Here is a 12,210-nt window from a genome sequence, read left to right as displayed (position 1 = left end):
CATCTCCCACACCAACCCCCCAAAATAAAGATTTTAGTTCTGCCACTAAAATCAAATTTAGCCTGATCAGGATACTTGGTGTTCTCAGTAAACCTCTTTTCATGGTTCCATGCTGCATATCATATTAAAAACTATGGAGAACCAGCAATATATGTGAACTGAAAGGTCCTTTTATGCTCTCTATCAGTGAGAGTTTGAGACATTTTTTGGATAACATTCTTTTATTTTATTTTGTTGTGTGTCTGAATCTGGTTGTGTGAAACAGGACTCCAGCCAGATTGGTCTGTTGAAGGAGCTTCTGGATCTGCAGAAGGAGATGGTGGTGATGCTTCTCTCTCTATTAGAGGGTATGAAATATCTGTCCATCAAATTTAACTTTAATCTCTAAATCCACTTAAAGGATTAGTTAACTTCCAGAATAAATTCCTAATAATTTACTCACCCCCATGTCATACAAGAAGTTCACGTCTTTCTTTCTTCAGTCGAAAATAAATTAAGGTTTTTGAGGAAAACATTCCAGGATTTTTCTCCATACAGTGGACTTCAATGGTGGCCAATGGGTTGAAGGTCCAAATTGCAGTTTCAATGCAGCTTCAAAGGGCTCTACGCGATCCCAATCGTGGAATTAAGGGTCTTATCTAGCGGAACTCACGGTCATTTTCAAAAAAGAAAAAAAAACACTATATACCTTTTCACCACAAATGCTCATCTTGTCACATTGGAAAGGTCACTTGTGACGTAGGCAGAAGTACCAACCCAGTGTTTACAAAGCGAATATGCAAAGAAAGTCAAATGTCCTTTACAAAAAAAGGTAAAACGGACGATGTCAGACGATTTTGAAGTTGAAGGAGAAAATGAGATGGAGTTTTTCACCCTACCATACCTTTTTGAACCAAAGTACACAGACGAAGAACTAACCGTGCGTCACCTTTCCAACATGATTACGTAATGCGTGAAGTCATGGACGCACATCTCAGAGCGAGTGCAAGACAAGCATTTGTGGTTAAAAGTATATCAATTTGGGTGGGATCATGTAGAGCCCTTTGAAGCTGCATTAAAACTGCAATTTGTACCTTCAACCCGTTGGCCTCCATTGAAGTTCACTATATGGAGAAAAATCCTGGAATGTTTTCCTCAAAAATATCTTTGATGACATGAGGGTGAGTAAATTGTCAAGAAATATTATATGTAATCTGGAAGTGAACTAATCCTTTAAATCACGATCTATAGCCTATTTTTTCTTGTTTTATTACAGGTAACATTGTGAATGGCACAATCGCTCGCCAGATGGTTGACATGCTGGTTGAGTCATCCAGCAACGTAGAGATGATTCTCAAGTTCTTCGACATGTTCCTCAAACTGAAGGACATTGTGGCATCGGATGCCTTCCGTGACTATGTGACAGACCCTCGTGGCCTTATCTCCAAGAAAGACTTCTCCAAGGCTATGGACAGTCAGAAGCAGTACACTCCATCTGAGATCCAGTTCCTGCTGTCTTGCTCTGAAGCCGATGAGAACGAGATGATCAATTTTGAGGAGTTTGCTGATCGCTTCCAAGAGCCAGCCAAAGACATCGGCTTCAACATTGCTGTGCTACTCACCAACCTGTCTGAGCATGTTCCTCATGACACTCGCTTGCAGAACTTTTTGGAGCAAGCTGAGAGTGTGCTCAACTACTTCCGACCCTTCCTGGGCCGTATCGAGATCATGGGAGCCAGCAAGAGGATAGAACGCATCTACTTTGAAATCAGCGAGGCCAACCGCAACCAGTGGGAGATGCCTCAGGTCAGAGAGTCAAAGCGGCAGTTCATCTTTGATGTCGTCAATGAGGGTGGTGAGTCTGAGAAGATGGAGCTCTTTGTGAACTTCTGCGAGGACACCATCTTTGAGATGAACATTGCCTCACAGATCTCAGAGCAGGAAGAGGAGGTGATTGAAGATGAGGATGAAGAAAATGAGGAGGAGAGCAGTGGTGGTGGAAATGGAGAGGGAGAAGGAGAAGAAGGTAATGGAGAAGCAGCACCACCTGAATCCAGCTCAGCCTTTGTAGACTTCATCAAGAGCGTAATGAACTTCATTAGCCTCTTCTCTTTCCGCAATCTCAGGCGCCGTTACCGCAAAATCAGGAAAATGACCATAAAGGACATGATTGTTGGTCTGGTCATGTTCCTCTATACTGTCCTCTTTGGCATCCTGCACTTCATCTACAGCGTCTGCAGAGGTTTCTTCATGCTCATCTGGAACACTCTCTTCGGAGGAGGTCTGGTGGAGGGAGCTAAGAAGATGACATTGACAGAGATTCTGACTAACATGCCTGACCCAACTCAAGATGAGGTGCACGGTGATCTTCCACCTGAGCCAGGAGCAAGAAAAGTACAAGAATCAGGTGGATCTGGTGAGGGAGAAGAGGGAACAGGTGGAGGAGAAGAGGAAGCAGAAGAAGGAGAAGAGGATGATGGTGGAAGACCTGGTTTTGGTCCTCACAGCGGTTTAGGAGATATGGGAGAAACTGAGCCAGAAGAGCCTCCAACTCCAGAAGGCAGCCCACTCCTGAAGAGGAAGCTGGTGAGAAAAAGAGTTGTGCAGTTGTACTCTAAAGATGCAGTCACAGTTATCTTTGTTCTGTGAATTTTCACAGGCGAAATCCGGTCATTTTAGTAGGAATTAGTCAGGAATGACTCAGTCAGGAGGGTGAAATATTTCCCTACAGTTTCCCAATGGTTATAAGTTGATCGCATGGATATCTGTGACTTCTGTGTGAGTGGTGCTTCATACGTACATCACAACACTGTTGACAATAGATTATGGAACTTTTTAACCTGTGAAATTTTGCCCGAATTGTACTAATGTGACTGCACATTAAGAGTGAACATCCAGCATGTGGATTGTTCATCACCACGTTTCCACATTGTTCTCATTCGGTTTGTAAAATATAATGCTGCTTCTTGCTTTGTAGACTCATCATCTCTTAGTCTACATATTCTTCTCCTGTTGGTATTTCAGGTGGTTGAAGAAGGAGAGGGAGAAGCAGTAGAAGAGGAGAAAGTAGAGGAAGAAGCAGCCCCTGAACCTGAAAAAGCAGAGTAAGTAATGGAAATCAAATTATCAATGACTTCCATTGGTGAATGTTGTGAAGTCATATTCATTACAATATAAAAATTGTGCTGTTGTTGCTTTGACTTATCCTTCTGTCCATCAAAGTGCTGAAAATGGAGAAAAGTCCGAGAAGGAGGCAGAACCTGAGCCAGAGGAAAAACCAGATGAAGAGCAAGAGGAGAAAAAAGCAAAGGCTAAAGCAAAGAAAGGCAAGAAGCAAGAGGAAGAGGGCTTTGAACTCTGGAATGAACTTGAAGTCCAAAGAATCAAGTTCATGGTAATTACAGTTCTTTATCTATATACATCTTTCACAGTCATGTAGAATGAATGTATATTGATTCATGTTTAATTCAATCACATTATATGATTAATATTTTTCATTCATTACTTTTGATTCTGACTGCATATAAAAGGTAAACCACTTTCTCTTCTAGAATTATCTGTCTCGCAATTTCTACAACCTGCGCTTCCTGGCTCTCTTCATCGCCTTTGCACTCAACTTCATTCTGCTTTTCTACAAGGTGACGTGATAATAAAACAGGGCTTTTCAAACTGAAGTCTTGGGAGGCCCACAGGGCCACAAGGGTGGTCTGTGAATATTTTATTTATTTATTTTGCATTTTTAGTTAACATGCTGTTTTTTCACATTCACTTGATTTATTATGCATTCTAAAGACTGGTCAATGAGGGGTTTAATCACAGTTTAACAACAAAAACATAAATAAATCAATTGAACCCCTTCAATAAAATACTTTACAGCCATGTGATTCGCTGTAATTTGTTTCAAGAACAAATTTGCCTGAAGCTAGCTATTCCTCCCTAGGTATCTGACAGCCCACCTGGAGAAGAGGAGGAGTTTGAGGGTTCGGCTATGTTTGAGGGTTCTGGTGTATTTGAGGGCTCTGCTGTGTTTGAAGGCTCTGGTGTGTTTGAGGGCTCCGGGATCTTTGAGGGCTCTGCTGGAGAAGATGAAGGTTCTGGAATGGAGGAGAATGGAGAGGAAGATGAGGAAGAAGGGTTTGTCCACTTCTTCCTGGAGGAGAGCACTGGATATATGCAGCCTGCTTTGTCCTTCTTCTCTATCTTACACACCATCATTTCCTTCCTATGTATCATTGGCTACAACTGTCTGAAGGTCAGGAGTTCTGTTATCATTTACTAACTCTCATGTAATTTCAAACCTGTATGACTTACTTTCTTCTGTGAAACGTGAAGAAATATTTAGTAGAGTGTCAATGCTTTTCCAAACAATGAAAGCATAAAATGACCACTGAAAGGACCAAAAAGTACCATAAAGTGTCATAAATGTAGTCCATACAACTTGTACACTATACTCTATATTCTTCTGAAGCCTTCAGTTGTGCATTGAATAAATTATTTAATAATTTTGGAGGGAAATATTTATTTTCCTTTGTTTAAGCTAGTGTGAGCTGCTAACGTTTTCACATATGTCTAGGTTCCTTTGGTCATCTTTAAGAGAGAGAAGGAACTGGCCCGTAAACTGGAGTTTGATGGTCTGTATGTAACTGAACAACCAGAAGATGATGACATCAAGGGCCAGTGGGACAGACTTGTCCTCAATACACCGTAATACTACTACATTATTATTATTAAGCAAGTATCCCTGTGAAGACTATGCGATCTGTAATGGCATTCCCTTTTATTCTCCACTCAGGTCTTTCCCAAACAACTACTGGGACAAATTTGTGAAGAGAAAGGTCAGGAGCATACTATACTTGTGTGTTTAGATGTATTGAGAGGTGTTGGTGCCTGAGCGTGTCAACGGTGTATCTGTGTTGTAGGTCCTAGAGAAGTATGGCGATATCTACGGGAGAGAAAGAATCGCTGAGCTGCTCGGCATGGATCTAGCATCCCTTGATGTCAGTGCATTGACACACGAGAAGAAGCCTCAGATCGATCCTGCAATGTTCACATGGTATAGAAAGATACAAAACACACTCACAAGTCTCACCAAAATGTCAACAGCCAATACAAGTAGCAAAAATTATTCAATACCAAATATGCCATTAGGTAGAGATGGGGACTGCTCTAGCGAATCCAATTGCTCAACTGTTCCATTGATGGTTTTGAAGCAGGGATATTTGGAAAGTGAAATTTAGTAGCCAAATGATGAAGAAAGAAAGTTGTAAACTAAATGCATGATTCACTACAGTTACAGTTCACAACAGCTCATTAAAAAATGTTTAGGAAATGTACTACTCTTTATTTTCAAATCACTGAAAAAGGGCTCAAAAGAGTCATTTGTTTGGGAGTTGAACTACTCTGGTCAATCTAATTTTTTGGATTCACTAAAATGAACCTATTCATAAGAGCCATTTGTGTGAGATTCAGACACTCTCTTCACTGCTCTGAAACATGATGTAATAACATGGATGGAGATTCTGTTTCTCATTATAAAATGTTTTGAATCGACAGGTTGACATCTATTGACATCAAATACCAAATCTGGAAATTTGGAGTGGTGTTCACTGATAATGTGAGTTTCAGTAAACACAACACTTTTTCCTAAGTTGTTTCAGTTAGATGAGGATATTTATAGCAATGATCATTCATTTGGATTCTGTTTTGCTCTTAGACATTCCTGTATCTGGTTTGGTATATGGTCATGTCACTGCTTGGCCACTACAACAACTTTTTCTTTGCCTGTCATCTGCTGGACATCGCTATGGGTGTCAAAACCCTGCGCACCATCCTGTCCTCTGTAACTCACAATGGCAAACAGGTACAGCTCTCAGATAACATCATATTTGACTGAGATTTTATAGAAGTCTCTTCCAGATGTAAATGTTAATCTGGTGACTGTGGTTTAGCTGTTGATGACGGTGGGTCTGCTGGCTGTGGTGGTCTACCTCTACACCGTGGTGGCCTTCAATTTCTTCCGGAAGTTCTACAACATGAGTGAGGATGAAGACGAACCGGATATGAAGTGTGACGACATGATGACTGTAAGTGTTTCTCCACACATATCTACATTTGCTTCAATTACACTTTAACATTTCATGCCTGACTGTAATCATGTCTTCTCTCTCAGTGTTATCTGTTCCACATGTACGTGGGTGTGCGAGCTGGTGGGGGTATAGGAGATGAGATCGAGGATCCAGCCGGAGACGAGTATGAACTTTATCGTGTGGTCTTTGATATCACCTTCTTCTTTTTTGTCATTGTCATCCTGCTGGCCATCATTCAAGGTGAGGAACATTTTTAGAGAAATTTAGACACTGTGGACAATTTAATACTTTGTAAATTTAATGTTTAAAAAAATTGGCCATAACGTTATGAAATAATGTTTGTGTTTTGTGCAGGTCTGATCATTGATGCCTTTGGTGAGCTGAGAGATCAGCAGGAGCAGGTCCGAGAGGACATGGAGGTACAATTTTTTTATTATTATTATTATTATTTTAATACATAAAGGAATGGTTTACCTGCAATTGACAATTTGATGAAAATGACGTGATGTGGCCAAGTATGGTTACCCATACTCGAAATTTGTGCTCTGCATTTAAACCATCCAAAGTGAACACACACACACACCGTGAGCACACAGCAGTGGGCAGCCGTTTATGCTGCAGCGCCCGGGGTGCAGTTGGGGTTCGGTGCCTTGCTCAAGGGCACCTCAGTCGTGGTATTGAGAGTGGAGAGAGCGCTGTACATTCACTCCCCCCTCCTACAATTCCTGTGACCTCCTGCCACAACTTCCCCAAATGCAAGCCATTCAAGATGTAGATGAGTTTGTTTCTTTATTAGAACGGTTTTGGAGAAATTTAGCATTTAGCACTTGTAAATAATCGATCCTCTGCAGTGAATGGGTGCCATCATAATGAGTTTAAAAAGGTTATAAAAATGTCACAATAATCCGCAAGTATTCCACATAACTCCAGTGCATCAATTAATGTATTGTGAAGTGAAAAGCTGTGTGTTTGTAAAAAATAAATCCATCATTAAGGTATTTAACTTTGAACTGTCACTTCTGGCCAAAATATGAGTCCATAACACTATTCCTTTAATACTTAACTGAAGTATGCTCTGTGAAGTATGACTCTGTTGCACTGACATTAATAAACCTCAGTGTAGAAACGATACAAACTATGATTGGTGGATTATGTGTAGATCAGTAAGTCTTGTTGCTGAATGGGCACTTTTTTACGGTGGCCCAGTAGTGCACAATATAACAAAATCTCCACAATGAAATTAGTAAAAAACGACGAAAACAAGCTCCAACACAACAAAATTAGAACAATACAACCAAAACAAGCCACAACACAACAGAAACAAGCCGCAACAAAACAAAATTAGCGCAACACAACGGAAACAAGTCAAAACACAACAAAATTAGCACAACACAACGGAAACAAGTCGCAACACAACGAAATTAGCGCAACACAACGGAAACAAGTCGAAACACAACAAAATTAGCGCAACACAATGGAAAGAAGTCGCAACACAACGAAATTAGCAGAACACAACAGAAAAAAGCCACAACACAATGGAAACAAGCCACAACACAACAAAATTAGCACAAAACAACGAAAACAAGCTCCAACACATCAAAATTAGAACAACACAACGGAAACAAGCCACAACAAAACGAAATTAGTACAACACAATGGAAACAAACCACAACACAACAAAATTAGCGCAACACAAAGTAAACAAGTCGTAACATAACGAAATTAGCACAACACAATGGAAACAAGCCACAACAAAACGAAATTAGCACAACGGAAACAAACCACAACACAACAAAATTAGCGCAACACAACGGAAACAAGCCGCAACACAATGAAATTAGCACAACACAAAGTAAACAAGTCGTAACACAACGAAATTAGCACAACACAATGGAAACAAGCCACAACAAAACGAAATTAGCACAACGGAAACAAACCACAACACAACAAAATTAGCGCAACACAACGGAAACAAGCCGCAACACAATGAAATTAACACAACACAAAGTAAACAAGTTGTAACACAACGAAATTAGCACAACACAATAGAAACAAGCCGCAACACAACAAAATTAGAACAATATAGTATAAAAAAAACCCACAACAAAACTAAATTAGCATAACACAACGGAAACAAGTCGCATCACAACGAAATTAGCACAACACAATGTAAACAAGCTGCAACACAACAAAATTAGAACAACACAGCGTAACACACAGCCACAACAAAGCAAAATTAGCACAACACAACGGAAACAAGCCACAACACAACAAAATTAGAACAACACAGCGTAAACAAGCCACAACAAAGCAAAATTAGCACAACACAATGGAAACAAGCCACAACAAAACAAAATTAGCAAAACACAACGGAAACAAGTTGCAACACAACGAAATTAGCACAATACAACAGAAACACTTCGCAACACAACGAAATTAGCACAACACAACGGAAACAAGTCACAACACAACAAAATTAGCACAACACAACGGAAACAAGTCACAACACAGCGAAAACAAGACACAACACAATAAAATTACCACAACCCAACAAAATTAAACCTATGCATTGCGTTGTGGAGATTTTGTAGTGTTGTTCACTACTGGGCCACCCTACTTTGTGACCAGAATAATCATAATTAGTCAGCTCATTATCATGTGACTTCACTGTCATTCACAAATTCTCTCTTGTTGCCTCATGGGTAGTAAAGTGTCCACTGGATGCACACTTCAGAATCCCTGCGAAAGTAGTAGGTCATCTTCGCCTATTGTTTTATGAATACTACAAATTTGGACATACTATTCATTTCACATACTGTTTTTCGGCTACAATATAGTAAGGAAATAGGCATGTTCTGATGCAAGATTCTCAGCGAGATTCTTTTCAAACTGTTGCTTCACTATGACAGTGTTTGACGTTAAAGGAGAAAACTGACTGTAGAAGATGTTTTTGCTAATGTGTGCAATAGCCTCCCTTGTGGCAACTACTGAGAATGAAATATGTCTCTTGTCTTGCATTATGGATTGTGGTTTTAAAATTAAGATCTTTTTGTTTTATTTTGTTTTTTCAAAGACTAAGTGTTTCATTTGTGGAATTGGAAGCGACTACTTTGACTCGACTCCGCATGGCTTCGAGACGCATACGATGGAGGAGCACAATTTAGCCAACTACATGTAAGTGTTTTGTTTATTCAGAAACAACAAGAGCTAATATTCGGTTCCTTATTTTGAAACCATGTGTTTTTCTTCTGCCATGTAGGTTCTTCCTGATGTATTTAATCAATAAAGACGAAACGGAGCACACAGGACAGGTCAATGTTGTTTTATTCTCATCACTGTCCAAAAATGTCTTTCTGAAACAAACAAATACAAAACGTTGCATCTAAAAGGGTAGATTATTATATGATTAATTCAGTGTATTAATTTGATTTCTCTCTCTTTCTAGGAGTCCTATGTATGGAAAATGTACCAGGAGCGATGCTGGGACTTCTACCCAGCTGGTGACTGTTTCAGGAAGCAGTATGAAGATCAACTTGGCTAATTCTACAGCCTTGAAAGTGTGTGTTTGTGGCATCATTTCAGGAATGAGGGTCAAAGAGGGAATTGTGAAAAATAGCCAAAAGAAGGGAACAAGAGATAAATGACCGACTGCAGCCTTGATTTGACTCTCACAACCCTCATCTTCAGCCAACACATCACACAGACCACACAAACTCACTCATAATACTTAAAACCTTTGATTTCCCTGTTTGACTAAACGAGAGAGAAAAAGAAATGAGATTGAGCATCAAAAGAAAGTTTTTTAAACTGTATATACACACTACATGGCCTTTACCTATCCACTAAGGACTTTTTAAATCACATCAAGCCAAAATGAACAAACACCCCTAAACAAAGCCTTCCTTTCCTCTCTGTTTTTTCTGTCACTATCAGTCTAAAAAATTTCAGTGCCTAATGTTGAATCTTAACAGTATAGTGAGGATTTAAGTATGATTTTATTGATAGTCTGTAGTGATCTTTTTATGTGTAGAGTAGCTGTCTTTTAATTTTAGCGTATATAAATAAAGCTTTGTTTATGTTTATTTATTCACGTATACCACAGAAATATAGCCATATGAGTGGTAGCATCCTGCTCTCTGTCTTGTATATAGAGCATTTTGACAAATATCAAGCCAGGCTTTTTCCCTGGCGCATCGAGCGAATGTGAGAATGGCGTGCAACCGAAATATCTTAATACCATTTTATTCTCGAGAGGAAAGTATTACAACCCCGATATTTCTCTCCCACCTCTGTTTCAAGTTTCAGAGAATTACAAATGGTCTCATGAGAAGTTGTAACTTTGTAAAAATGTGAAACAACCTGTTTTGCACTCCAGAGTCTTATAATGGGACGCTGTATCCATGCCAAGCACACACTTCCATGGAGTCCTGCTACACAATGCTGTATTACAAATATAGAGAGGTGGAGAGTTTGCGGGTCATTCATATGGTTAAAAAAACCTCCTCTCTAGATTCACAAGACGATGTCCTTTTACTCTGATTATGGGAAAGAAGTACTATCATGACTATATTCACAGTATTATTTATGTTGCTATACTGTCATTTAAGGCCTTAACGTGAACTATGCTGTGCCATTCAGATAGCAAGACTGCAACTTACTTTATTCACTTAAATACATAGATGATATATTTTTTTTGTAGCTCTAAATAATTAAGACACTGAACACATTATGTCACAAGTGAGTATGTATTATGTAGCTTTTTGGGGTAGAATATAGGCCAGAATTTAGTAACATAGACGTAACAAAGACAATGTGTTTTTGCCTTTTAGATTTTTATTCTTGTTGGCGAAATCTTACTTTATTTTTGTTGAATATAAGTGAAGTATGTAGTCGTAGGTCTCTGATATTTGTGCATCAGACGTCTCCAAGTGACTGAAACAAACTCACATCTGCATGTTCCACCTTGTGCGTTCTGCTGACATGTTGTGACAGCACATTAAGAGCGTGTGTTCAGGTCTTTTGGTGTGTTTTGCTCTGAGAGCCCACAGAGGGAAGAAATCAACTTTTTTCTCTGGATCTGACTGTGTATCAGGCGGAATCCTGTGTTTCAATGCACATTAAACAGATTCCAATATTTTAAGAGCATTGCTGTCTGTCTTTTGTGCTCGATTTGTGTCTGTAGGTTCTTATACAGTAAGCCTTAAGGTCCTTGCACACTGAGTCCAACATTTTTGTATGCATTTTTTCGTATTCATCATCCTTTCCTGTCAAATTACTTGCTACGGATGCAAAAATGCAGAAAATCAAACCTGATCCAATTTTTTTATGACAGACAAGTTTCGAAGGCAGTGTGTAAACGGGATCGACAATGTGAGGTCGTATTTATTTTTTAACGTGCAAACATTTCGGAGTCAGTGTTCAATGTCCTTTACTCTATAATAGCCTACATGTCTTCATTAATTGTATCATCTACCGTGTAATTAACACGTATTCATTGTAAATATGAAAATGTACAGGCATTTTACAGAATTATATGGTTTCATAGGGGAAGTCGTGGCCTAATGGTTAGAGAGTCGGACTCGTAACCCAAAAGTTGCGAGTTAGAGTCTCAGGTCCGGCAGGAATTGTAGGTGGGGGGAGTGAATGTACAGTGCTCTATCCGCCTTGAGCAAGGCACCGAACCCCCAACTGCTCCCCGGGCGCCGCAGCATTGGCTGCCCACTGCTCCGGGTGTGTGTCCACGGTGTGTGTGTGTGTTCACAGCTGTGTGTGTGCACTTAGGATGGGTTAAATGCACAAATTCCGAGTATGGGTTACCATCATTTTCACTTTCGTATAGTAGTATTACACCAGTTGGTAGTCTTCATGAATGAGTCACTGAATCATTAAACCAATTGATTCAAACGCACTGATATTTTCAGAAAGAAATCCAGCGACCTGTGTTTATAAGTGAGTCATTGAATAATTCACTCAACCGATTTGTGTTAAACGCACTGGAACAAAATAAGTTGCTGAATTCAGAACAATATACTAGCATACTACTCATATTTTTATAATGATGTCTCTGTATGACAGGAATAGTAGTAGTATACTAGTGTGCGGTTATGAATTCAGCAAGTGACAATCAACCGCCACACTGATTCAT

At 39.5% G+C, this 12,210-nt stretch overlaps 1 protein-coding gene across 1 annotated transcript in view; it reads left to right on the top strand.

The window, feature by feature from the left end:
* LOC306843166 (ryanodine receptor 1-like) overlaps positions 1-9,606 on the top strand; it is a gene marked incomplete at both ends in the record, with an annotated part of 110,764 nt that extends 101,158 nt beyond the window's left edge. The window contains 17 exons of the mRNA XM_079374465.1: positions 266-347; positions 1,256-2,565; positions 3,004-3,083; positions 3,202-3,373; positions 3,531-3,617; positions 3,920-4,231; positions 4,553-4,683; positions 4,772-4,814; positions 4,899-5,032; positions 5,533-5,593; positions 5,693-5,839; positions 5,928-6,062; positions 6,149-6,305; positions 6,420-6,484; positions 9,139-9,239; positions 9,325-9,376; positions 9,511-9,606. Of these exons, the coding sequence (XP_079230591.1) occupies positions 266-347; positions 1,256-2,565; positions 3,004-3,083; positions 3,202-3,373; positions 3,531-3,617; positions 3,920-4,231; positions 4,553-4,683; positions 4,772-4,814; positions 4,899-5,032; positions 5,533-5,593; positions 5,693-5,839; positions 5,928-6,062; positions 6,149-6,305; positions 6,420-6,484; positions 9,139-9,239; positions 9,325-9,376; positions 9,511-9,606 (3,165 nt within the window). The remainder of the gene's footprint in view (positions 1-265; positions 348-1,255; positions 2,566-3,003; positions 3,084-3,201; positions 3,374-3,530; positions 3,618-3,919; positions 4,232-4,552; positions 4,684-4,771; positions 4,815-4,898; positions 5,033-5,532; positions 5,594-5,692; positions 5,840-5,927; positions 6,063-6,148; positions 6,306-6,419; positions 6,485-9,138; positions 9,240-9,324; positions 9,377-9,510) is intronic.
* Positions 9,607-12,210: the final 2,604 nt, after the last annotated feature.

This window comes from Barbus barbus, assembly GCF_936440315.1.
Source record: "Barbus barbus genome assembly, chromosome: 23".
NCBI classification, from domain to species: Eukaryota; Metazoa; Chordata; class Actinopteri; order Cypriniformes; family Cyprinidae; genus Barbus; species Barbus barbus.
This window is presented reverse-complemented; position numbering and strand designations above follow the sequence as displayed.